Below are 26,782 nucleotides of genomic sequence, written 5' to 3' on the forward strand. Positions count from 1 at the left end.
ATGTTGTTGACGCCTGACCCTACCATCCGAATGTCGCAGCAGAAATCGAGACTCATCAGACCAGGCAACGTTTTTCCAATCTTCTATTGTCCAATTTCGATGAGCTTGTGCAAATTGTAGCCTCAGTTTCCTGTTCTTAGCTGAAAGGAGTGGCACCCGGTGTGGTCTTCTGCTGCTGTAGCCCATCTGCCTCAAAGTTCGACGTACTGTGCGTTCAGAGATGCTCTTCTGCCTACCTTGGTTGTAACGGTTGGCTATTTGAGTCACTGTTGCCTTTCCATCAGCTGGAACCAGTCTGCCCATTCTCCTCTGACCTCTGGCATCAACAAGGCATTTCCGCCCACAGAACTGCCGCTCACTGGATGTTTTTTCTTTTTCGGACCATTCTCTGTAAACCCTAGAGATGGTTGTGCGTGAAAATCCCAGTAGATCAGCAGTTTCTGAAATACTCAGACCAGCCCTTCTGGCACCAACAACCATGCCACGTTCAAAGGCACTCAAATCACCTTTCTTCCCCATACTGATGCTCGGTTTGAACTGCAGGAGATTGTCTTGATCATGTCTACATGCCTAAATGCACTGAGTTGCCGCCATGTGATTGGCTGATTAGAAATTAAGTGGTAACGTGCAGTTGGACAGGTGTACCTAATAAAGTAGCCGGTGAGTGTATATGGTGGTGTAAAATGCCCACAGCAACCAATCACAGCTCAGCTTTCAGCTCTGGTAAAATATAAAAGGAGCTGTGATTGGTTGCTCTGGACAGTTTACACCAGGTGTATATTTACAACTTTTCATAAGTTTCCCCCTTTATGTTGACCAAATAAGAGGCAGAGAGATGTGGCGTATGCTGGAGCTACTTGGAGATGCCATGAGGGGAAGCGGAGTAGTCAAGGGAGAATCAGAGAAAGTCATACTAATGAGAAATAAAATGGGGGTGTCTTTAGTTCATACAAAAAGATAGAATGTGAGGTCTTCCTTCTCATGGGGTTTAAATGTTTCTGCCAGGAGGTGGCAGCAGCTGCAGGAATCGCCCTGAGCCATTAATAACCTTGCACTTGATTCCTGACTGACAGGTTTTCCCCAGTCCTATTTTGTTCTGTAGGATGGGCTGGAGTCCCTGCTCTAATCTCGTTTGGGGGATGGGACTTCAGGCCCTATGTAACTCCTACCTCCACCATGTTCTAATTGCCTGCTATAGCCTTCATTTGTAGTGACTAAGCGAGCTATCTCTTACTATTTCCGTTGTCTGTTATCTTGTTACTAGACCTTGGCCCTCTCTATTATTGTGTATTTGTGTATTGTGTGTGTCTTGTGTTTGCACTGATTTCAGGGCAGTTGCAGTTTTCAGGTTGGGGTCGGCCTCTTAAGAATTCAGGGTCCCCAAAAGGCAGGGACAATGGGCGGGAACAGTCTCAGGGCTTCACCTAGTCTGTGTATTCCGTCTGTCCCTGACCTGTTCCTCACAGTTTGTATTATTTTCCTAGCGTAGCTGGTGGTTTATAAAAATTGAAAAAATAATGCAGAAGAGGGGAGGTTAAATTAAGATTTAAAAAAAAAAATCACATCAGAACAATGGGATACAAGTTAGTGTTGGGGATGATAAGGATGGGAATAGCACAGCAGTCTAATGGGATTAGTAGAACACCTAGCAAAGACTATAGTACAACATTATCTTTGTGGTCTGATTGAGCTCTGTATGTCCTCTTGTGGTCTCTAAACCTTTTGTAATTGGAGGTCTGCGCATAAGGAAGTTCTTAATTCCTGGGCACACTATGGTATCTGGGTGTTGGTGTGCCCATGATGTTGTGTGCAAATTACTTGATCCAGGTGTAGATGTGAAAAGAGTAACAGATAGGTGATGAGTATCTAAGAGGTGGGGGTTTGACTGATGGGACCAACAGTGATCTTAAGGATGGAGGTTCTTCTTCACCCAAGTACTGCTTGTAGCTTTCACTATGGAGACCCGTGTGTGATTACGTTTAAGGACTGCTGGTAGTTCTATAAATGTTGTGGACATGTCACAGGAAAGGTGTTCGAGGGGAGGTACATCTCACCCAGGCTTCTGCACATGGTGAGGTGGTAAATCCGGGAAAGATCTCTTACTCAGCAGTATTATGCTGCTGAGTTGTTCTTTACATTTTCCGGGCCGGATTTACTGGAATGGTGGGTAGGTTGGTAGTGGGACCTGCCATTCCCTTCCCCCCGATCCAGTTCGGTTGTTGCAGTCAGGTGTGCCCTGATTAGCCTGCAACAAGTTAAAAGCTCCACAGAGCTGCAGGGGATTGCTCTCAGCCAGGGTGAACAGCTTGCATGCTGTGTTTCCTGGGAGCAAGGACTTCTAACACTGCAGGGGCCTATTCACACCCCGCGATACCGCCTATGGAAGTGTCAGATAGGTGACCTGTGTTAGTAAGTGCCCAGACGGGCAAGACCTTTTTTTGTTCTGTTTTTCAAGCATGATATTGCTCTATTTACTTTTACTGGTCTGTTTATGCCGCTAATAAACGCCAAGTTGACCTTTTATAACTCAAAGCCTGATGTGAACTGTGTACACACACACCATCCCCCGGGAAGATCCTTACAATTGGTGCTGCGGAGCAGGCAAAACGGTTGCTAGGGGCAACGGTGTGCATCAACTTGGCTACAGCTGCGTATGTCCTGGGTGAAGGCTGCGGCTTCACTCCAAAAACAGACAAGCAACATGGAGGAGATGATGAAGCAGTTAATGCAAGTGAGTTTGCAACAACAACAGGCAATGGCTGCACATCAGCAAGCGATGGCTCAGCAACAGAGACTTATTGAGCACCTGATAGCGAAGCAAGAGGCGTCTGCAGGTGCTAATCCCCAGCCGGTGGCAGCAGCCGCTCCAGAGGCTGTGTCTGTGAGAAGAGCTGTGCAGCGAGCGCTGCAAAAGATGACTGCTGATGATGATATTGAGGCCTACTTAACTGTCTTTGAGCGGGTGGCTGAGCGAGAGAAGTTACCCTCCACTGAGTGGGCAGAAGTGATTGCGCCCTATTTAACAGGCGAACCTCAAAAGGCCTACTATGACCTCAGTGAGCAAGAGGTCAAGGACTATCCTCGGCTAAGAGCAGAGATACTCGCCCGACTAGGAGTTACTGCTGCTGTCCATGCCCGGAGGGTCCGCAACTGGAGCTACAGTCTGGACAAGTCAGCGAGGTCCCAGATGTACGACCTGATCCATTTGGCAAGAAAGTGGTTGGAGCCAGACACCTCTACTCCTGCCCAGATCTTAGAGAGGGTCGTGATGGATCGCTACCTACGAGCACTCCCTGCTGATCTGCAACGCTTGGTGGGACAAGGTGACCCTAGGAGTGCCGACGAACTTGTCAACCTTGTCGAGAGGTTCCAGGCGACCGAGGACTAGCTCCGTGATGTTCCTGCAGCACCATCACCTCCCCGGAGTGCCAGATCTGTGCCGTCAGCTGGTAAGAGACTTCCATCTATTGGGGGAGTGTGGAGGGGTGCTAATAGAGGGAAGAGCGCTCAGGAGGTGTCTCAAGGGCAAAAGACTGGTGATGGTCCCAGGTGGCTAAGTGGCCCTAAAAAGGACTCCCTGCCAAGGAGATCAGGCCCTATCCAGTGCTGGAGATGCCATGAGACGGGACATGTGTCTGCCCATTGCCCTCTTACCACTGAGCCCATGGAGTGTGACGCTAGCCGGCGTCAGTCGCTATTTGCGGAGCCGTCTTTTGTTGCAGTCACTGGACTAGAGACTGAACCACAAGTCTGCAACATTACGGTCAATGACTTCCCTGTTAAAGCGTTGCTGGACTCAGGAAGCCTTGTCACCCTGGTGCATGCCAGCCTGGTGGCCGGGGACTTTGTGCCAAAAAGACATATGAGTGTGGTCTGCATACATGGCGATACAAAGGTTTACCCTATAGTACTGGCTAATGTCGGGACTGAACTAGGCGCTGTACAATATGAAGTGGGTGTGGTTAAAAACCTTATGCATAATGTGATATTGGGGCGTGATTTTCCATTGTTCTGGGCTCTATGGGGAAAACAACAATCCCCTGAAAGGAGTGAGGAGACCCCTAAGTCTATTGCATTACCCACGGTAAATGATAAAAATGTACAGGATGAAAATGATGCTTTTTCTTTGCAGGTCCTGGCTGGTGAGGAAGAGGCTCCTCCCACTGACCAGAATGTTCCAGACTTAGAGGTGTCTAGAGATAATTTTGGTACTGCACAATTACAGGACCCCACTCTCAAAAATGCGAGAGAGCAAGTCACTGTTATGAATGGGACCTCAGGAACCAGAAGCTGAGGAAAAGTTTCCACATTTTTCTATGACTAATGATCTCTTCTATAGAGTCACTAAGATTAATGATGAGGTGGTGGAACAGCTTCTGGTGCCTAAGTCGTACATGCGTCAGGTACTTGACATGGCCCATAGTCATGTCCTTGGGGGCCACTTGGGGACAGATAAAACGCAGGAGAGAGTCCTCCAGAGGTTTTATTGGCCTGCGATTTATGCTGATATAAAAAAATACTGTGAGTCGTGCCCCACTTGTCAGCTTAGCGCCCCAGTGTCGCATTTCCGCAGTCCGTTGGTTTCGCTCCCCATCATAGAGGTACCTTTTGACCGCATTGCAATGGACTTAGTGGGTCCCATTGTAAAGTCGGCAAGGGGACACCAGTACATTTTGGTGGTCTTAGACTACGCGACCCGCTATCCTGAGGCTGTCCCCTTAAGAAACACTGCATCTAAAACAATTGCGCGTGAATTGTTTTATATGTTTTCCAGGGTGGGGATCCCCAAGGAGATCTTGACCGACCAAGGTACCCCGTTTATGTCAAAGGTGATGAAGGATGTATGCAAACTGTTTAAAATCTCACACCTACGCACCTCTGTATATCATCCCCAGACAGACGGGTTAGTGGAGAGGTTTAATAAAACCCTGAAACATATGCTAAAGAAAGTGGTGGAAAAAGATGGTCGGGATTGGGATCACTTACTTCCTTACCTGATGTTTGCTATTAGGGAAGTGCCCCAAGCATCCACAGGGTTCTCTCCCTTCGAGTTGGTCTATGGTCGTCACCCTAGGGGTTTGTTGGATATAGCGAAAGAGACATGGGAAAGTGAGTCCACCCCATATAAGAGTGTTATTGAGCATGTAGCACAAATGCAGGACCGTATAGCCACTGTAATGCCCCTAGTAAGGGAACACCTCCAGAGGGCGCAAGAGGGCCAAAGCAGAATTTACAATCGTTCTGCAAGAATCAGGACATTTAGCCCAGGTGACCGGGTACTCATACTTGTTCCCACGGTAGAAAGTAAATTCTTAGCAAAGTGGCAGGGTCCCTATGAAATTGTAGAAAAGATCAGTGAGGTCAACTACAAGGTACACCAACCAGGTAGAAGGAAGCCTTTCCAAGTTTATCACATAAACTTGATCAAGCCCTGGAGAGACAGGGAATCCTTGGTGGCGACAAACTCTGTTAATTATTTGTCACCACCAATCCCTCCGGTCAAGATTGGTGATACTCTATCAGTATCACAGAAGCAGGAGACTAAAGAGTTTTTGCAGAAAAATAAAGACAAGTTTTCTGACCTTCCAGGGCGTACGCATCTCATTCACCATCACATTGAAACTGAGCCTAGAAGCAGAGTAAACCTTAAGCCCTATAGGATACCAGAAGCACGGAGGGAGGCGGTGTCAGCCGAGGTAAAACGTATGCTTGACCTAGGAGTCATTGAGGTGTCCCAGAGCGAATGGTCCAGCCCGATTGTGTTAATCCCAAAGCCCAATGGAACTTGGAGGTTCTGTAATGATTTTAGAAAGTTAAATGAGATCTCCAAGTTCGATGCCTACCCCATGCCCAGGGTAGATGAGTTGATTGAAAGAATGGGTAATGCCAGGTACATAACTACCCTCGATCTCACAAAAGGCTACTGGCAGATCCCACTCACTCCTAAGGCTAGAGAGAAGACGGCATTCTCTACCCCTGATGGGCTCTTCCAATATGTAGTCAGTGGCGGATTATACCTACCCTGGGCCCCGGGCTGTCCACCCAACCTGGCCCCCCCCCCCTACCCGGCCCCCCGCACGACCCCCCACCCCCTGGTTAATCCACAACCGACAAAGACTACAAAAGAAATACAATAGTTTCTTTATAGTAAACTATTAACTTTTTTATTCTCATCCAAGCAATAAAATAAATAAATATAAAACATTTCAAAATGTAAACATATAAAATAAGGCACCATTAAAGGGTAACATATTAAGGGGTATCCTCATATCTACAAACATAGTTAGGTAGGGCTTCTCCTCAAGTGAAATATTTTTAGCAGCTTTGTCTCCTTCTCCTGATAGGCTGCTCTTCCCCTTCCTTTGCTGACAGCTCATTGTCTAGGGTTTACCAGACACCACTCTGCTCTAAAAGCAGTGGCCTGACTGGTGTAATATATATATATATATATATATATATATATATATATATATATATATATATATATATATATATATATTCATTCATCTACATTACAGCTATATCTACACCAGCCAGACCATTGCTGTCATAGCAGAGCAGTGATCTGTAAAGCTAGACAACAAACTGTCAACAGTGGGAGGGAAAGGGTGGTATAGCAGTAGAAAGAAACAAAGTTGTTTAATGAATGTATGTGCAAAAAAATATAAATTGCCAAGCACTACAAATATAATTACATTAGTTGAGATGGGAATACCCCATTAAGTGCAAACTCTATTATCAAGAATAAATAAGCATAAATATTAAATTAACAAGTTACATAACTATAACTTACAAAAACATAAATAACATGTTAGAACTTCACAGTTATTACCAGTTATGAAAGGTACAACAAAACAGGCAACATTTTTTAGTGGAGTCTACAGGGTTTTTTTTTTTGGACCATAAGGTCAAATATTTTTTTGTAGAGTTGCTCTTCTTGACTTTTTAATGCTGAAGTCCTTAATGATTTCCGAGAGATCCAGGCTTCTTAACAGCTCATGTTCAATGCTCATTATGGAGAGATGATTGAGCCTCTCTTGCCCCATCTGACTCCTCAGCTCGTTTTTGATGCGTTTCAATTTAGAAAAGGATCTCTCCCCTGTGCAGTTTGACACCATCATACAGAGAAAGATACGAAGAATTATTTCAGTGTTAGGAAAGGTTTGGGTGAGGCTATTTTTATGCAAAAACAGGAACATCTGAAGTTCAGGAAGATTCTCATTTGATGATGTAGTTGTTAGACAGTTGGATGTTGAAAGAAAACTTGCAAATTGAATTAGCTCACTTTCTGTCATTCCTGGTGTCAGGTCTTGGGGATATGAACTGACCAATTTTGCAGCAGATTTTCTAATTTCAGATGTGGAGAGTGTAGCCAGGCTGGACAAAAATCCAAATTTTGAGCACACATCACTGTATGCCTCCAGCCGTTGCTGTAAACCACTATACAAGTGATCAAGAACAGTGGTAAAGACATCACACCTAAATTTTTGACGGGGTGTTAATGTAGTGCTTTCTGCTTGACCATCATCATATCGTGGATTGCGTGGGCGAGGACGTCTCTTAGTTTCGTTATACTTGTCATGGCCACACAACCCAATTGCTTCCTGTTCAAAGATCGCAAACTGTTCTCTCTGGCTTTGGATGAAATGAGAAAGAGATTTCAGCAAATCAACAACAATGTTTAGATTTAGTCCAGCTTGTTGCAGAGATAAATTTGTTTGTTGAAATCGTTCCAAAATGGTGTTCCAAAAAACCACAAGAATTGTGGTATCCAGTTCAGAGAACTTGTCAAGTAAAGAAGAAGCTTCATTTTTACATGAGCTGTAGTCTGCATCAGAGGACATGTACTCTAACAGACTGCATACAGACTCGTATCCCTTGTAAAGTGCCGATACAGCATCATATCTGGCAGACCATCTTGTACCAGAAAGCTGTTTAATAACTGGTAGGCCAATATCTTTGTGCTTCTCCACAAGCAGTCTCCATCTGGGAGATGATGATGAAAAAAAAACATAAAGCTGCTCCAAATTGTTAAAAAATCTATAAACAACTGTGTTGCATTCTGCACTATACCCACTAGATTAAGAGAGTGTGCGGCACATGGAATAAAAGTTGCATAAGGGCACTGCTCTCTGATGATAGTTTGGACACCATTGTACTTGCCACTCATGTTGGCTGCATTATCATAGGATTGGCCCCGACAATCTTTAATGTTAATTTTGTGCTTATCCAAAAAATCCAAAATAATTTGAGCAATGTTTTTGCCTGAGTGACCAAGAACTGGTAAAAACTGTAAAAACCTTTCTACAGGACCAGTTGGCAACACATATCGTACAACGAAGGTTAATTGATCAGAGTGGGTAATATCAGGAGTGGAATCGACAGATATGGAATAAAACTTGGCTTTCTTTAACTCCTGCACAATTGTACTTATAATTTTTGATCCCAAAACTTGTATGAGTTCTTCACAAATAGTAGAGGAAAGGTAAGATGTGTGGCCTCTTCCTTTGTTGGCATATTGCTTGATGTGTTCGTCTAGAAATTCATCAACGTGTGCCATGACTTCTAATATCCCTAAATAATTTTCATTGTGGGATGAGCCAATAATTTCGTCTTTGCCTCGCAGTGGAAGGCCCCGTTCCCCAAGGTACTGAATAACTATTAGACATCTCTTAAGTACTTTGCGCCAGTAAAGTGTTTCACCTTCCAGCTGTGAAATTAGCTGACTGTCTACTCGCCCAGATGTTTGACTTCTTGCTACTATTGACAATACAGACTGTTTATGGCTATCACTGCTTTCATGGGTGAAGATCCGATCCTCTGCATGTTTCCAGTCATTAAATCCAAGGGTAAAAGGGCCTCGTCTACTGCCTATCAATTTACAAGCAAAGCAATACAATTTTCCATGCGAAGGTGAATAACATAGCCAACTTCTCTCTGATATTTCTCTAGTTTTTGGGTTTAAATAGCTGAAAAATGATTTTTGACAGCTTCGGTAATACCCTTCTTTGGAGAATACACTTGAATTTTTAAAATCCCAGTCAGCATGTTGGCAAACTTTGCTTCCCTTTAAAATCCAGTATTCCTGAAACTCTTGAGAGATATTTTCTCCCCACAGTCCTATATCACAAGAAAATTGCACTGTTTCAGCATGTGCACCCAAATCTTTAACACTTTCCACAGAAATGTCAGAAACTGTTGGAACATCAACCACAGTATTGATGGTCTCTGATTCAGTAGATACATCAGTTGGGTCAGATGTTGAAGTAGACGGTAGACTGGTGCCAGGCTCTTGCTCAGTGCCAGGTTGAGTTTTCTTTTTGAAGAAAGTGTCTAACTTTGGCATTTTGGCTATTTGTTCTTTCTGATGTTGTTCTCTTAACTGTTGTTCTTTTCGTTTTTGAGCCCCCGATTTATGTGTGGACTGCATCTATTAAAATATGATGGTGAAAGTAATGTAATGTATTGTGTAAAAAGGATAGCACATATAAGCTTTCATATAGGTAAGACAATTTGGCATGTATTGTAACACTGATGTTTTTCTCTTCTCCTGTGCACCTGTCAAAAAGGCTATTTTCTCTCAGGTTAGGTGGTGGATGAAATGTATTACGTTTCCCCACTAGGTGTCAGTGTCTCATATATATTCTCTTGCATAGCTGAGGAAGGTCATGGGTTACTGTTTTGATGTACCATGTGTTATGTTTTGACCACTGGGAGGTGCTCTCTTTCTTTCTCTGCCTTTCCTATCCCTTTTTACACACAATAACCCCAGACTTAATGTCAGGCTTATTTTAGCATTCTTTTTTCATAGATTCTTAGGGGGAGATTTATCAAACATGATGTAAAGTGAAACTAGCTCAGTTGCCCCTAGCAACCAATCAGATTCCACCTCTTATTGCTCACAGACTCTTTGGAAAATGAAAGGTGGAATCTGATTGGTTGCTAGGGGCAACTGAGCCAGTTTCACTTTACACCATGTTTGATAAATCTCACCGTTAGTATGCAGCCTGATGTGGGTCTGAAAACGCAATGTAAAACTAGCCTTACATTGCAGTTCTAACCCAAACCCAAGTGAAAACAAACAGGTATACATGGGCTGCACAACAAAATGTAGAAAAAGTGACTTCATTAAACAATACAAAAAGAAGACCTCCAATAGATTAAAAACACTTTTAGGGTGCGTTCACACGTACAGGATCTGCATCAAATTTGATGACGCAGATTTGAAGTTGCAGATTCAAAGCAAATCTGCAGCTTCAAATCTGCGCCATCAAATCTGCTGCAGATCCTGTTCGTGTAAACACACCCTAAAAAGGGGTACAGTAATCCCACTACTAGCTTGGATAAAGCTAGTAGTTGTTTCCCTCTTACCCCCATAAAGCATGTAGGAGAACAGATAGCATGATAAAGCAGTAATAACATCACATGCATTAAGATTAACAATATCACAAAGCCAAAGCCAATAATTGCTAGGCCCTAAACCCACTGCTCTGAGTAAAGTGCAAGTGTTATGAGTACACAAAGCAGATCATGGTGGCTACCAGTGTCTAAAATGGGCCATTTTAGACACTGATAACTAACATGGTCTGCCCACCTGGGTTTCTCCAATGTTACATTGCAGTTACCGCAGTGACTTACCGCTAGAGTCTTCTCAGGGTGTCTTCTGAAGTGAATCACAGATGAGCTTCTTTTTTGATCAGACGCACTGAATTTTCTTCTCCATTCGGCCTGGAGGATTTCTCCCAGCCAAGACCAATCTCTGCAGAATCTGCCAAAAAAAAAAAACATTTTAGGCTCCATGCTCTTGCACCATCTTCATCTCTTTACAAATTGCACATCTGCATTGGTCCCACTGTTGCCCCTATGACATATAAAGACAATTTATGCCCTCACATAGTATTAGGACCCCTCTATGCAGCTCCCAAATAGTATTATGTCCCTAGCTACAACTCCCCTCTAACATCAGTAATCTCTGCGGAGGAACCATATATTATTAGGCCTCTCCCTTGCCCCCTCGATAATAGATGGACCCCTGTGCTGATGTCACATATAAAAGATGGCCCCTAGGTTGCTGCTCCCTGCACCCACTATAATAGATAGACCCCTTGCTGACTTCATAATAAAAAGCCCCCTATTGCGCCCAATAAACATTTCCTGGTCGCCTGCTGCCCCGACAAAAAAATGTCTGGTCCCTTGCCGCTCCCAATAAACATTGAACACCCCACCCCCTTCGCTGTCCCCAATAAACACTGCCTGCCTCCCCTCCCAGCTGGACCCAATAAACATAATGTTTTTTCCCTTGCTGCTACCCCCAGTAAGCATTGTCCACCCCACCTCCACTGCCTCCAATAAACATATTGCCCCGATGTTGCCACCAATAGACATCTTGCCATCTCACCTGGTCCCCTGCTGTTGCCCCCCCCCCAAGGTCACAGCAGCACAGAGGATGTCAGGAGAGGAGGGTGCTAACAGCAGCACAGAGGATGTCAGGAGAGGAGGTTGCTGGACTTATAGGGGAGGTCCCAGCAGCACAGAGGATGTCAGGAGAGGAGGGGGCTGATCTTATGGGAGAGGACACACAGCAGCACAGAGGATGTCAGGAGAGGAGGGGTCTGATCTTATAGGAGAGGTCACAGCAGCACAGAGGATGTCAGGAGAGGAGGTTGCTGATCTTATAGGGGAGGTCCCAGCAGCACAGAGGATGTCAGGAGAGGATGGTGCTGGTCTTATAGGGAAGGTCTCAGGAGCACAGAGGATGTCAGGAGAGGAGGGTTCTGATCTTATAGGGGAGGCCACAGCAGCACAGAGGATGTCAGGAGAGGAGGGTGCTGATCTTATAGGAGAGGTCGCAGGGTCCCAGCAGCACAGAGGATGTCAGGAGAGGAGGGTGCTGATCTTATAGGAGAGGTCGCAGGGTCCCAGCAGCACAGAGGATGTCAGGAGAGGAGGGTGCTGATCTTATAGGAGGTCGCAGGGTCCCAGCAGCACAGAGGATGTCAGCAGGAGAGGAAGGTGCTGATCTTATAGGGGAGGTCACAGCAGCACAGAGGATGTCAGGAGAGGAGGGTGCTGATCTTATAGGAGGTCGCAGGGTCCCAGCAGCACAGAGGATGTCAGCAGGAGAGGAAGGTGCTGATCTTATAGGGGAGGTCACAGCAGCACAGAGGATGTCAGGAGAGGAGGCTGCTAATCCTATAGGAGAGGTCCCAGGAGCACAGAGGATGTCAGGAGAGGTGGGTGCTGATCTATAGGGGAGGTCACAGCTGAACAGAGGATGTCCAGAGAGGAGAGTGCCCCCCTATGTAGCCTGCCCCAATAATCAGGCCCCCCTATGCAGCCAGCCTGCCTGCCCCAATAATCAGCCCCCCCCCCCAGCCCCCCCATGCAGCCAGCCTGAGACCCCCCCCATGCAGCCAGCCTGACCCCCCCCCAGCCCCATGCAGCCAGCCTGAGCCCCCCCCAGCCCCCCCATGCAGCCAGCCTGAGCCCCCCCAACCCCCCATGCAGCCAGCCTGAGCCCCCAGCCCCATGCAGCCAGCCTGAGCCCCCCCAACCCCCCCATGCAGCCAGCCTGAGCCCCCAGCCCCATGCAGCCAGCCTCAGCCCCCCCCATGCAGCCAGCCTGAGCCCCCCCCCCCATGCAGCCAGCCTGAGCCCCCCCATGCAGCCAGCCTGAGCCCCCAGCCCCATGCAGCCAGCCTGAGCCCCCCCATGCAGCCAGCCTGAGCCCCCAGCCCCATGCAGCCAGCCTGAGCCCCCCCCAACCCCCCCATGCAGCCAGATGCAGCCAGCCTGAGCCCCCCCATGCAGCCAGCCTGAGCCCCCAGACCCATGCAGCCAGCCTGAGCCCCCCCATGCAGCCAGCCTGAGCCCCCAGACCCATGCAGCCAGCCTCAGCCCCCCCCATGCAGCCAGCCTGAGCCCCCCCCCCATGCAGCCAGCCTGAGCCCCCCCCCATGCAGCCAGCCTGAGCCCCCCCCCATGCAGCCAGCCTGAGCCCCCCCCATGCAGCCAGCCTGAGCCCCCAGCCCCATGCAGCCAGCCTGAGCCCCCCCCCATGCAGCCAGCCTGAGCCCCCAGCCCCATGCAGCCAGCCTGAGCCCCCCCCATGCAGCCAGCCTGAGCCCCCAGCCCCATGCAGCCAGCCTGAGCCCCCAGCCCCATGCAGCCAGCCTGAGCCCCCAGCCCCATGCAGCCAGCCTAAGCGCCCCCCCCCAACCCCCCCATGCAGCCAGCCTCAGCCCCCCCCATGCAGCCAGCCTCAGCCCCCCCCCATGCAGCCAGCCTGAGCCCCCAGCCCCATGCAGCCAGCCTGAGCCTAAGAAAGCTAACTTACATGTTAGCCAGTTAGACAGATACACAGGCTGCAGGCTGCTCCTCAGGACCGGAACTGGAGGCGGCTGACTTCTTCTTGCTGGTCTTCTGCATGGGCGGCGGACGGAGGTGCACGGCGCTCAGACGTCACGTGCTCTTCTCATCACTGCGCTGTCTCTAGGCCCGCCCACCTGGAGCAGCGTGCGCACGCACGCACGCACGCACGCAGGGGTCAGAGAGTGCCGCCCGGGACGGAGAAGGAGTTCCAGGCAGGGAATCAAGGAGGGGGCGGTGCCGCGGGCCGCCGCGGACTCCAGGGATAGCGCGCCGGCGACAGTCAGCAAGTTAAGTAACATCATCATTAGAAATAATGTGGGCGGCGTGGCATGGGCCCCCCAGGAGCCTCGGGCCCCGGGCGGCCGCCCAGACCGCCCACATTATAATCCGCCACTGTATGTAGTGATGCCATTCGGGTTACATGGAGCCCTGCCACTTTTCAGAGGTTGATGGACTTGATTCTGCGACCACATCGTGATTACTCCGCTGCCTACCTCGATGATGTGGTCATTTTTAGCCCTGATTGGGAAAGTCACCTCTGTAAGGTCCAGGCGGTGTTAGATGCCATAAGTGATGCGGGGTTAACCATCAATGCAGAGAAGTGTGCACTAGCCTTAGAGGAGGCCAAATACTTGGGCTACATTATTGGGAGGGGGTTAATCAAACCACAGCTAAATAAAATCGAGGCAATACAGAATTGGCCTAAACCCCTCACAAAGAAACAGGTCAGAGCTTTCCTGGGTATTACGGGCTATTACCGCAGGTTCGTGCCAAACTTTGCCACAGTTGCAGCCCCGCTAACTGACCTGACAAAGGGAGGTAAGTCAGCAATGGTGACATGGACTCCAGAGGCCGAGAAGGCTTTTCAAAGCCTTAAATCTGCCTTGTGCCAACAACCTGTGCTAGTTACCCCTGACTTTAGGCAAGAATTTCTGGTCCAGACAGATGCCTCTAATACAGGGTTAGGTGCCGTCCTCTCACAGGTCTTAAATGGCGAGGAACACCGGTGATGTACTTAAGCAGAAAACTATCCCCGGCCGAAAAAAACTACGCCATTGTTGAGCGAGAATGTCTGGCAGTGAAATGGGCCCTAGAGTCCCTAAGGTACTACTTGCTAGGCAGAAAATTCAAGTTAGTGACAGACCATGCCCCCCTAACATGGATGAAATTAAACAAGGAGAAAAATGCGAGGGTGACTAGGTGGTTTCTGTCCCTCCAAAACTTTAATTTTACCGTGGAACACAGGCCAGGGAAATTACAGGCAAATGCTGACGCCCTATCAAGGGTACACTGTCTGTGGGGACAAAATGCTCAGCCCTCCGGTCTGAAAAAGAGGGGGGGGATATGTGGACATGTCACAGGAAAGGTGTTCGAGGGGAGGTACATCTCACCCAGGCTTCTGCACATGGTGAGGTGGTAAATCCGGGAAAGATCTCTTACTCAGCAGCAGGGGCGCCGCAATGATGAGGCGACCTGAATCGTCTGCCTCAGGCGGCGCCACCAGCTATCTTCATGGGGGCGGCATTCAGTGGCAGATTATAATATGAGCGGTTCGGGCGGCCGCCCACATTATAATCCGCCACTGACTGTACCCAGGGCCGCTTTAACCAGAGGACACATGGTGCACGTGCACCGGGCCCACTGGTTAAAGGGGCCCCCCCCGAGCAGGCCGGCCGTTGCTATGTGCGACCAATGCGGTCGCACAGGGCTCCGGCCACCAGCCTGTCATGGGGGAGCGCCATGGATGGGTAATCTACTTACCCCTCCATGGCGCCCCCTGCAGGGCCCCCCCGTCCGCCGCTGCCCCCGTCCGCTGCTGCTGCGGCGCTTCAGCGCTGCAGCAGCAGCGACACTGACAGAGAGAGAGCCATTGGCTCCCTCCCTGTCAGTCACTCACTCTTGTGGCCGCACTTCCTGCGGTCACAAGAGGCCGCGCTCTCCCTCTCGCGCCCGACGTCACTGGAGCGTCGGCGCAAGGGTAAGGGGAGTGCAGCCTCTTGTGACCGCAGGAAGTGCGGCCACAGGAGGGAAGAGAAGAGGAACGCGTGGACCCAGGTGAGTAAAAGTGTTTGTTTTTTTCAATGTTATATAGCAGGGGGAGCTATATACTATGGGGGGGCACAGGGGGCTATATACTATGGGGGGGCACAGGGGGCTATATACTATGGGGGAGAACAGGGGGCTATATACTATGGGGGAGAACGGGGGCTATATACTATTGGGGAGCACAGGGGGCTATATACTATGGGGGAGAACGGGGGCTATATACTATTGGGGAGCACAGGGGAGCTATATACTATGGGGGAGCACAGGGGAGCTATATACTATGGGGGAGAACGGGGGCTATATACTATTGGGGAGCACAGGGGGCTATATACTATGGGGGAGAACGGGGGCTATATACTATTGGGGAGCACAGGGGGCTATATACTATGGGGGAGCACAGGGGGCTATATACTATGGGGGAGCACAGGGGAGCTATATACTATGGGGGAGCACAGGGGGCTATACACTATGGGGGAGCACAGGGGAGCTATATACTATTGGGGAGCACAGGGGAGCTATATACTATGGGGGAGCACAGGGGAGCTATATACTACTGGGGAGCACAGGGGGCTATATACTATGGGGGAGAACGGGGGCTATATACTATTGGGGAGCACAGGGGGGCTATATACTATGGGGGAGCACAGGGGAGCTATATACTATGGGGGAGCTATATACTATCAGGGAGCACAGGGGGGCTATATACTATGGGGGAGAACGGGGGCTATATACTATTGGGGAGCACAGGGGGCTATATACTATGGGGGAGAACGGGGGCTATATACTATTGGGGAGCACAGGGGGCTATATACTATGGGGGAGCACAGGGGGCTATATACTATGGGGGAGCACAGGGGAGCTATATACTATGGGGGAGCACAGGGGGCTATACACTATGGGGGAGCACAGGGGAGCTATATACTATTGGGGAGCACAGGGGAGCTATATACTATTGGGAAGCACAGGGGAGCTATATACTATGGGGGAGCACAGGGGAGCTATATACTTTGGGGGAGCACAGGGGGCTATATACTATGGGGGAGCACAGGGGGCTATATACTATGGGGGAGCACAGGGGGCTATATACTATGGGGGAGCACAGGGGAGCTATATACTATGGGGGAGCACAGGGGGCTATATACTATAGGGGAACACAGGGGAGCTATATACTATGGGGGAGCACAGGGGAGCTATATACTATGGGGGAGCACAGGGGGCTATACACTATGGGGGAGCACAGGGGAGCTATATACTATTGGGGAGCACAGGGGAGCTATATACTATTGGGAAGCACAGGGGGCTATATACTATTGGGGAGCACAGGGGAGCTATATACTATGGGGGAGCACAGGGGAGCTATATACTTTGGGGGAGCACAGGGGGCTATATACTATGGGGGAGCACAGGGGAGCTATATACTCTGGGGGAGCACAGGGGAGCTATATACTATGGGGAGCACAGGGGGCTATATACTACTGGGGAGCACAGGGGGCTATATACTATGGGGGAGCACAGGGGGCTATATACTATGGGGGAGCACAGGGGGTTATATACTATTGGGGAGCACAGGTTAGCTATATACTATTGGGGAGCACAGGGGCTATATACTATTGGGGAGCACAGGGGAGCTATATACTATTGGGGAGCACAGGGGTCTATATACTATGGGGGAGAGCACAGGGGGCTATATATTATGGAGAGCACAGGGGGGCTATATACTATTGAGGGGGAGCACAGGGGGGCTATATACTATTGGGGGAGAGCACAGGGGGGCTATATACTATTGTGGGAGAGCACAGGGGGGCTATATACTATTGGGGGAGAGCACAGGGGGCTATATACTATTGTGGGAGAGCACAGGGGGGCTATATACTATTGTGGGAGAGCACAGGGGGGCTATATACTATTGTGGGAGAGCATAGGGGGGCTATATACTATTGGGGGAGAGCACAGGGGGGCTATTTACTATTGTGGGTGAGCACAGGGGGCTATATACTACTGGGGAGAGTGCACAGGGGGGCTATATACTACTGGGGAGAGTGCACAGGGGGGCTATATACTAATGGGGGAGCGCACAGGAGGGCTGTATATAACTGGAGGAGCACATGAGGGTCTATATACTACAGGGACACCTTAAAACTATGGAGGCACAGAGGGGTGTAACTATGTAGGAGTACAGAGGGGTGTAACTACTGTATAGGGGTAAAAGGGACCTAACTACTGTATGTGTTGGAGCCTAAAATATTTGTCTGGCAGATTCTGGAGAGAAGATTCACAGCCAGGAGAAGACTTCAAAGTGGCCCAGGCTGGATGGAGAGAAAAAGAAAAGGTGACAGACTCTGATCGGAGAAGACGCCCCCGGTGAGTCACTGGATGTAACTTCACTCTGTTATAGGCTTGTACTGATAGGGGTCATGGTATGGCGGTATTATGTAATGGTATCAATGGTGATATCTTTCTGTTTTGTTTAGTGCAGTTTTTATGTAATATGTAATCACTGAATGGTGGAAATAGTGTTATAAGGTAACTACTGTATGTATTGGGGCTCTTAATACAGTGTGGGGGCAAATTCAGTACATTATACAATGTGCAGAAAGGTAGGGGGGGGCCCACTCTTGAGGGCTGTGCACTGGGCCCACCAATGTATTAAAACGGCCCTGACTGTACCATGTACTGGAGCCCCCCCGCCCCCGGGCAGTATCTGTAATGAGATGCTGTGAGCGGGGGAGACTGTATTCATAAGCGCCGCGCTGTACTAAATCAGCCGCGCGGTGCTGATACTACAGCGCGGCGCTTATGAATACAGTCTCCCCCGCTCACAGCATCTCATTACAGATACTCCCCGTGCGCCGGAAGTCACAGGCACAGGCGCACGGGGAGCTCTGTGATGCGCGCGCTGCCGGGGACAGGACGGGACACCCCGGGCAGCCGCACATCAGCCGGGACCAGACCAGAGAGGCTCGACGGGGGAACAGAGGGCAGGTGAGTTGTGTGCTGTTTTTTGTTTTTGTTTTATCTGCTGTGCAGGGGGTGGGGGAGAGGGGGACCATCTATAAGGTAGGGGGGGGAAGGGGGCCATCTATAAGGGAGGGGGGAAAGAGGGGGACGATCTATAAGGGAGGGGGGAAAGAGGGGGACGATCTATAAGGGGGGGGGACCATCTATAAGGGAGGGGGAGAGGGAAGAGGGGGACCATCTATAGGGGGGGGCCATCTATAAGGGAGGGGGGAAAGAGGGGGACCATCTATAAGGGGGGGGGCCATCTATAAGGGAGGGGGGAAAGAGGGGGACCATCTATAAGGGGGGGACCATCTATAAGGGAGGGGCGGGAGGGGGACCATCTATAAGGGGGGGAAGAGGGGGACCATGTATAAGGGGGAGAGGGGGACCATCTATAAGGGAGGGGGAAAGAGGGGGACCATCTATAAGGGGGCATCTATAAGGGAGGGGGGAGAGGGGGACCATGTATAAGGGGGGAGGGGGACCATCTATAAGGGAAAGGGGACCATCTATAAGGGAGGGGGAGAGAGGGAAGAGGGGGACCATCTATAAGGGGGGGGGGAGAGGGGGACCATCTATAAGGGGGGGGGGAGAGGGGGACCATCTATAAGGGGGGGGAGAGGGGGACCATCTATAAGGGGGGGAGAGAGGGAAGAGGGGGACCAACTATAAGGGGGGGGAAGAGGGGGACCATCTATAAGGGGGGAAGAAGGGGACCATCTATAAGGGAGGGGAAAGAGGGGGACCATCTATAAGGGAGGGGGGAGAGGGGGACCATCTATAAGGGAGGGGGGAGAGGGGGACCATCTATAAGGGGGGGAGAGGGGGACCATCTATAAGGGAGAGGGGAGAGGGGGACCATCTATAAGGGAGGGGGGAGAGGGGGACCATCTATAAGGGAGAGGGGAGAGAGGGACCATCTATAAGGGGGGGAAGAGGGGGACCATCTATAAGGGGGGAAGAGGGGGACCATCTATAAGGGGGGAAGAGGGGGACCATCTCCTAAAAGATCAGCACCCTCCTCTCCTGACATCCTCTGTGCTGCTGGGACTTCTCCTATAGGATTAGCACCCTCCTCTCCTGACATCCTCTGTGCTGCTGGGACCTCTCCTATAGGATTAGCACCCTCATCTCCTGACATCCTCTGTGCTGCTGGGACCTCTCCTATAGGATTAGCCCCCTCCTCTCGTGACATCCTCTGTGCTGCTGGGACCTCTCCTATAAAGTCAGCCTCCTCCTCTCCTGACATCCTCTGTGCAGCAAGGGACCAAACATTATGTTTATTGGGGACAGCAGTGGGGGGGGGGGCAGTAGTGGATTATAATGTGGGCGGATTGACGGGGGGGGGGGGGGGGGGCGTCATTCTATAGTTCGCCTCGGGCAGCAGAGAGGCTAGAATCACCCCTGCTCAGCAGTGTTATGCTGCTGAGTTGTTCTTTACATTTTCCGGGCCGGATTTACTGGAATGGTGGGTAGGTTGGTAGTGGGACCTGCCATTCCCTTCCCCCCGATCCAGTTCGGTTGTTGCAGTCAGGTGTGCCCTGATTAGCCTGCAACAAGTTAAAAGCTCCACAGAGCTACAGGGGATTGCTCTCAGCCAGGGTGAACAGCCTGCATGCTGTGTTTCCTGGGAGCAAGGACTTCTAACACTGCAGGGGCCTATTCACACCCCGCGATACCGCCTATGGAAGTGTCAGATAGGTGACCTGTGTTAGTAAGTGCCCAGACGGGCAAGACCTTTTTTTGTTCTGTTTTTCAAGCATGATATTGCTCTATTTACTTTTACTGGTCTGTTTATGCCGCTAATAAACGCCAAGTTGACCTTTTATAACTCAAAGCCTGATGTGAACTGTGTACACACACACCATCCCCCGGGAAGATCCTTACAATGTGTATGCAGTAAACTCCATTAAGAGACTTGGGAAGACCAGATTTTTATTACTTATTCCCATTGGCACCACTTGGTTGGGTATTTTTTTGTTGGTTCTATCTCTGATATTTTTGTAGGACAATCTCTAATGCTATCAACCCTGGGACACTGCTGTGTGTCTACATGGTTTGTAGAGGGGCCTAGGAGGTATATTGCTCTCCTTCCACTCACTTTCAGGCATTCGACACCAAAAAAGTTGCTTCTTACATATTTATTGATACAAAAACAAAACAAAAATAAAAACATAAACATGACATGAAATGACAACACATTTTATTGATCTGTCTTATCCTATCTGTGGATTTTTTTGGTGAAAGCCTCTTTAATGTCCTTGTTCCTGAGGCTGTATATAATCGGATTCATCATAGGTGTTAATACTGTGTAGAGCAGGGACACCAGGGAGTCCACATCTGAAGAGTAGGAAGCCTTTGGTCGGATATACATGAAAATAATTGGCAAGAAGAAGATACTGACCACAGTAAAGTGTGAGGCGCATGTGGAGAACGTCTTCTTACGTCCTTCTTTGGAGTTAATTTTGAGGATAGTTAATATGATTTTAAAGTAAGAAACGATCACAAGAGTCAGTGTTATTAGAATAAATAAAGCCCCAACGGAGGAGCCGACTGCTACGTTAATTGAGGTGTCAACACAGGCCAATTGCAACAATGGTGGATGGTCACAGTAATAATGATGGATGATATTAGGGCCACAAAATGGTAGCTTCCAGGCTAAGATCTGGAATGGCAGTATAATAATGAAACCACCAAACCATGCCAAAGCAGTCAACAATAAATACCGTCTCCGAGTCATAATGGTCATGTAATGAAGAGGAGAACATATGGCCACATATCGGTCATAAGCCATTGAGGTCAGAAGTAAACACTCTGTAGATCCTAAAGCCAAAAAAATATACATCTGTACAAAGCAGGCTTTGAAAGAAATCTTATCAAGGTTCATGGCGAACTTGGCCAACATCTTGGGGATGGTCACCGATGCATAGCTCATATCAACTAAAGACAAGTTACCAACAAAGAAATACATAGGAGTATGCAGACGGCGGGTAATTGCCACCAAGAAGAAGATGCTTCCATTGCCAGTGATGGTTAACAGGTATATGAGGAGGAACACACAGAAGAGCGGGATTTGATAGTTTTGAAGACTCGGGAAGCCAAAGATGATGAATTCGGTTACACGAGTAATGGTCAGATTGGAAGATACTGCTGAGTTAAGGTAATCCTCATCCACCTGGTAAAGAGTAGTCAAAAGGTAAAATGTTAACAGAGAGTAATGAGGATGGGGGCATGGCAGCATACAGGTGACTTCGGCTTCTTTATTTGCCACAGCCCTAGAACTCTTGTACTGTTCTCAGGGCCAGGAAAGGGTATTTTGATGCTCTGGGCAGGATGTTCGAAACAATCAGAACAGATGTGAAGGGGCAAGTATTAATAACCAGTATTCAAGCACCAGTATAGGTAATAATACTGTACATCCATAGTAATTCTATAGATCTTTACACACAGTCAGCTGATTTAATCCTCACTCTCAGATTATATAGGAGTATACAACACTGAACATGCCTTGACCCGGGGCGCTGGTTACTGGTGTTGAACCAGCTGGTGGGCTCTGATATTTTGTGGTGACTTGCAGTAGTGGATTATAATAGGGGCGTTTAGGGAGGCAGCCTGGGGCCCTGAGCTCCTGGGGGGCCCATGACCACCCAAAAAGACTTATACTTTCAGTGGTGTACTGTCTCCTAGCTACACTGCCGCCATGATTTGCAAAAAAAAATCACAGTTTTTTTATGGCAATTTTGCACAAATCAGGACATCATGACATTATCTGTCCTGTACTATGAACACCAGGCTAGTGCTGCCATAGTTACAGTGGGGTGGGGGGCCCAGGCTTGGTGAACAGCCCGGGCCTATGGTAAAGTTAATCCACCCCTGGTGATTTGTAATGGTCGCCAGGAGTGGAAACACCCACACATGGGCACCAGACTTTTGGTAGAACTAGTGTGAGGTGCAGAGTGCGGTCCCACTTAAACAATGCTCAAACTTTACTTTAAAAATATCTTCAGTGCAATACAAAAAGATATAACAGTGCTTTTTGTACTTAGTGCAAATATATAACAAATAGAAGAATAGAGGTAACTTGAGGTAGAATTAGTGGAAGTTTTCAAACATATTCCAGTTTAGTCAGTGTGGCTAACTTGCACCTGTGCTCTACTGGATCAGTCCCAGTGCCTTTTCTCTCTAGGGGATGACTGTCCTGAAGTGAAGAATCCTCGGCGTAGGCAAAGGGTGTTCCTGTAACTCTGGTTACTCCAAGGTTAAGTTCAGCAGTCCATGACTGCTGTAGTCTCTCACACTGGAACTGTTTTAACTCCTCTCTAAACCCTCTGCTCACTGAACTCCACCTAAATTGCGCTGAACAGGAAGCCCCCTATCTTTTTATATAGGGCCATGTGACAGGAACTGTGTGTGTGTATGAAAGTGAGAACAGGCTTAACCTTCCGACCTATGCACAGGGGGAGTGGGACACCTAGTGGCTGGAGCAGGGAACATCAACTGCATAACCTAACTGTGGAACCTGAGTGAACTAGTTTTATCTGGGTGTGTGACAAAATAATCACCCCTAGTGGGACGCTACAATCAGCTGCAGTCAGGGCCGGCTCCAGCTTTTTGTGGGCCCTTGGGCGACAGAGCCTCGGCGGGCCCCTTTGAGGAGCAAATCATGGAGAGACAGGCGAGGAAAGATTTGCAGCAGAAGAAACATGCGGCTGCTGCATATCTTTCTCCTCCTGTATCTCCTGATCTCTGCAGTAGTCAGGACTCTGGAGGAGTCAGACCCAGTCACAGGATTATATATATATATCATGCTGGTGCTGCTAGTTCTCTAGTATACAGCTCCTTCTGTGTGTGTGTGTGTGTGTGTGTGTGTGTATATACATACACACACACAGAGCAGGAGCTGTATACTAGAGAACTAGCAGCACCAGCATTATATATATATATTTATTTATAATATGAACATGGTGAGACCTCTAGTTCTCCTATATACAGGCCCTGCAGTTATATACAGTGTGTGTATATATATATATATATACACACACACACACACACACACACACTGTATATCACTGCAGGGCCTGAATATAGGAGAACTAGAGGTCTCACCATGTTCATATGATAGATAGGAGATAGGGAAATAGATAGATAGATAGATAGATAGATAGGAGATAGATAGATAGATAGATAGGAGATATATAGATAGGAGATAGATAGATAGATAAATAGGAGATAGATAGGAGATAGATAGATAGATAGATAGATATATGGAGATAGATAGATAGGAGATAGATAGATAGATAGGAGATAGATAGATAGATAGATAGATAGATAGATAGATAGATAGATAGATAGATAGATAGATAGATAGGAGATAGATAGATAGATAGATAGATAAATAGGAGATAGATAGATAGGAGATAGATAGATAGATAGATAGGTAGATAGATAGATAGATAGATAGATAGGAGATAGATAGATAGATAGGAGACAGATAATAGATAGATAGATAGATAGATAGATAAATAGGAGATAGATAGATAGGAGATAGATAGATAGATAGATAGATAGATAGATAGATAGATAGATAGATACAGATATCTAGTTGTTTTGTGTATAGAGGTCCTGCTGTAATATATATATATATATATATATATATATATATATATATCCTGCTGTAATAGATATATATATATATTACAGCAGGACCTCTATACACAAAACAAGTAGAAGAACCAGCACATACAGGACACTTAGTTTGCAGAGCCTACCTGCTGCCCTCTATCAGGTCATGTGTCCGATCACATGACCCGTGACATCATCAAAGGTCCTTCAGACTCAAAGGTCCTCTTTCCTACTCGGCTGTAGGTAAGATTTGTGATGGAAGACAGGTGCTCGGGGGCCCCAGTATGTATCGGCGTGGCCCCTAACTGTCACATGCGGCCTCTAGGGGCCCAGTCCCCTTTGTTACTACACTTTTTTTTCTTTTTTACTAACAAAAAAAATGTAGTAACAAACGGGAGTGGGCCCCTAGAGGAGCTGTGGGCCCCGGCATTTGCCCTACTTAGCCGGGTGCTGACGCCGGCCCTGGCTGCAGTGACAGGCAGAATACATCTGCATTACATCTGGTGACTCACATGTCTCGCCTTCTCTGGTTGCAGATGTTTCCTCTCTCTCTGCAATCCTGAGAAGAAACCATTCATAATAATAATAATAATAATAAAAATTATAATATATAAACATGCAAACTTTCCCATGCACTCACACTTCTTTTCTACTTGCACACGCTATGCAACTTTACAAGTAAGGGTCCTTTTACATGGGGCCCTGCAAGAAGATCAGTGAGGTCGTTCTCACTGGCAGCGCCTTCAGAAGGCATGAGTAATCGAGTGGCCGCACAGCACAAACTATCTCTCCCTTACACAGGGAGATGTGTAGGAAACAAAAAGAAAGACAGCACTCCAATGGTGCGGACTCTTCAGAAAGCGTGGTAGGGAAAACAAGGCACAACTGTCCACAACGCCTATATAATAATTGGACCGCAGCCTCTCCTATGATGTTCTCGCTGGGAACAAACTTTTGCACTTCACTCCACCCCAAAACATAGGTAGGGCGCAGGTCACACAAGGTACCAAAAGTAAAAAAAAAAACACTATTTATTACAACACAAAACATGTTTCGAAACCGGACTGGTTTCTTTACACAGTTGCAAAGGAGCATTTCTAGCAAAATTTTGGCCTATAACAAGCTCATGTAAAAGAGCCCTTACACTCACATTCACAACTTAGGGTTCCTTTAAGATAAGGTGACTTTCACCAGCAAACAAGGACTGGCTTGCCATTTGGGTCTCCAGAAAGCTCAATCAGTTGTGCGGTCTTTCAAATTCAACTAACGAACAAGTGTTTACCTGTTTATCGCCTGCTATTTTAGGTAGCGCCAGAGGCTGGCCACAGTTATTGAGTAATATTGAGTGCTAGTGCTTAGGCTATGTTCACACAACGTATCCTTTGCATTAATCACGGCTGTTGTTGCCGATTGTGATTAATACAAAACATATATTGCATAGAAGTCAGAGGGAATCCTGGCTGGAGTGTATACACGTAGTATTCATTCCGGCCAGGATTGCAACCGGCCACACAAAAAACTGACATGTCAGTTTTGTGCAGACGCTATTCATTGAATAGCATACGCACAGACCTGTCAGTTCACACAATGGAGCGGGCGGCTCTGGCCACACTCTCCATTCTGTGCAATGATGAATTGGGATGCAGACGCACACAGATGTGCCCATATCTTAATTCAATGGAAATGAAGTTTCTCCAGGCCGTAACTGAAGTACTTATGAGGTTCTTAGCAAACCATTTGATCAAATAGACTGTACCATCTCACCACGTTAAGGTGGCCTCAGAGAGATGGTCCTACATTGACAATAGATTCTCTCAGGCTAATACAAAGCCTACAAAACTGGGCATGCAGGACCCAACTAATCTCTATTTAAAACACCTACAGGAGATGGGTGTATTTGAGTCCTGCATGTTCAATTCTGCCGGCTTTTTTATTAGTCCAAGAGAGGCCATTGTTAGTGTAGGACCATCTCTTCCTGAGGTCACCTTAACGTGGTGAGATGGTACACTCTATTTAATCAAATGGTTTGCTAAGAACAATTTTTTTTCCCCAAAATTTTCAGAGCAGTTTTCAATCACCATTTCAAATATCTATGTCTGTCATCAGACATGTCACAGGTTATTGATTGCAGCAGGTCTAGAAGATACAAAGATACAGCCGTGAGAGAGCGTGGTGGCAGTGCACTTGACTCCCCAACCACTCGCCAGTTCCGACACTTTAGCCTCATATACAATAATAAAGCAAGTGTCAGCACAAGTGGAGGGCCGGGGAGTCGAGAGCACTGCCACCACGCTCTCACCGGATGTATCTTAGTATTACAGCAGGTCTCAGCAATCAATAACCTGTCTAAATGTTCATTTTAATTATCTGCCAATGGTGGCATACTGGAAGCAGACACATAGCGGAGGGTCTATCTATCAGCATAGAGGACAACTGGTGACATTAATCTTTCAAACTGACATAAGAAGGTTTGTGATTTACAGATATAAGCGATAGCTGTTAAAGGACCCGTAGTCACATGACCAGGGTGTGCAGGTCCCCAAGACCCAGGAAGAGAGGAGAACTGTTCCACAATGACATGGTCCATAATACAGTTTACTTCTATCATGTTTCTTGTACTTGCTTATTCCATTATTATATGTACAGTGCCATTGGAAATCCATATTATTACGTCAATCCCATACTTACCCCTCTCACCTGATGCTCCTGCTGTGCAATCTTCTGATCCCGGCTGTGTTCCCAT

General features: G+C 47.9%; 1 protein-coding gene across 1 annotated transcript; it reads right to left on the reverse strand.

Moving 5' to 3' along the window:
• Nucleotides 1-20,638: 20,638 nt before the first annotated feature.
• On the reverse strand, nt 20,639-24,793 carry LOC138794032 (olfactory receptor 6N1-like). Its single transcript, XM_069972798.1, has 2 exons — nt 24,734-24,793; nt 20,639-21,592 (listed from the first exon to the last, which is right to left on the reverse strand). The coding sequence occupies exons 1-2, from the start codon at nt 24,791-24,793 to the stop codon at nt 20,639-20,641; spliced, it is 1,014 nt and encodes a 337-aa protein (XP_069828899.1).
• Nucleotides 24,794-26,782: the final 1,989 nt, after the last annotated feature.

This window comes from Dendropsophus ebraccatus, chromosome 5 (assembly GCF_027789765.1).
Source record: "Dendropsophus ebraccatus isolate aDenEbr1 chromosome 5, aDenEbr1.pat, whole genome shotgun sequence".
NCBI classification, from domain to species: Eukaryota; Metazoa; Chordata; class Amphibia; order Anura; family Hylidae; genus Dendropsophus; species Dendropsophus ebraccatus.

Bases quoted from the DNA above. Each gene is read 5' to 3' on its own strand.
- LOC138794032 (XM_069972798.1), bottom strand. From the start codon at position 24,793: ATGCCTTCTGAAGGCGCTGCCAGTGAGAACGACCTCACTGATCTTCTT. The intron at 21,593-24,733 runs GTAAAAGGACCC...ACTCTTTACCAG, and splicing joins ATCTTCTTGCAGGGCCCCAT to GTGGATGAGGATTACCTTAA.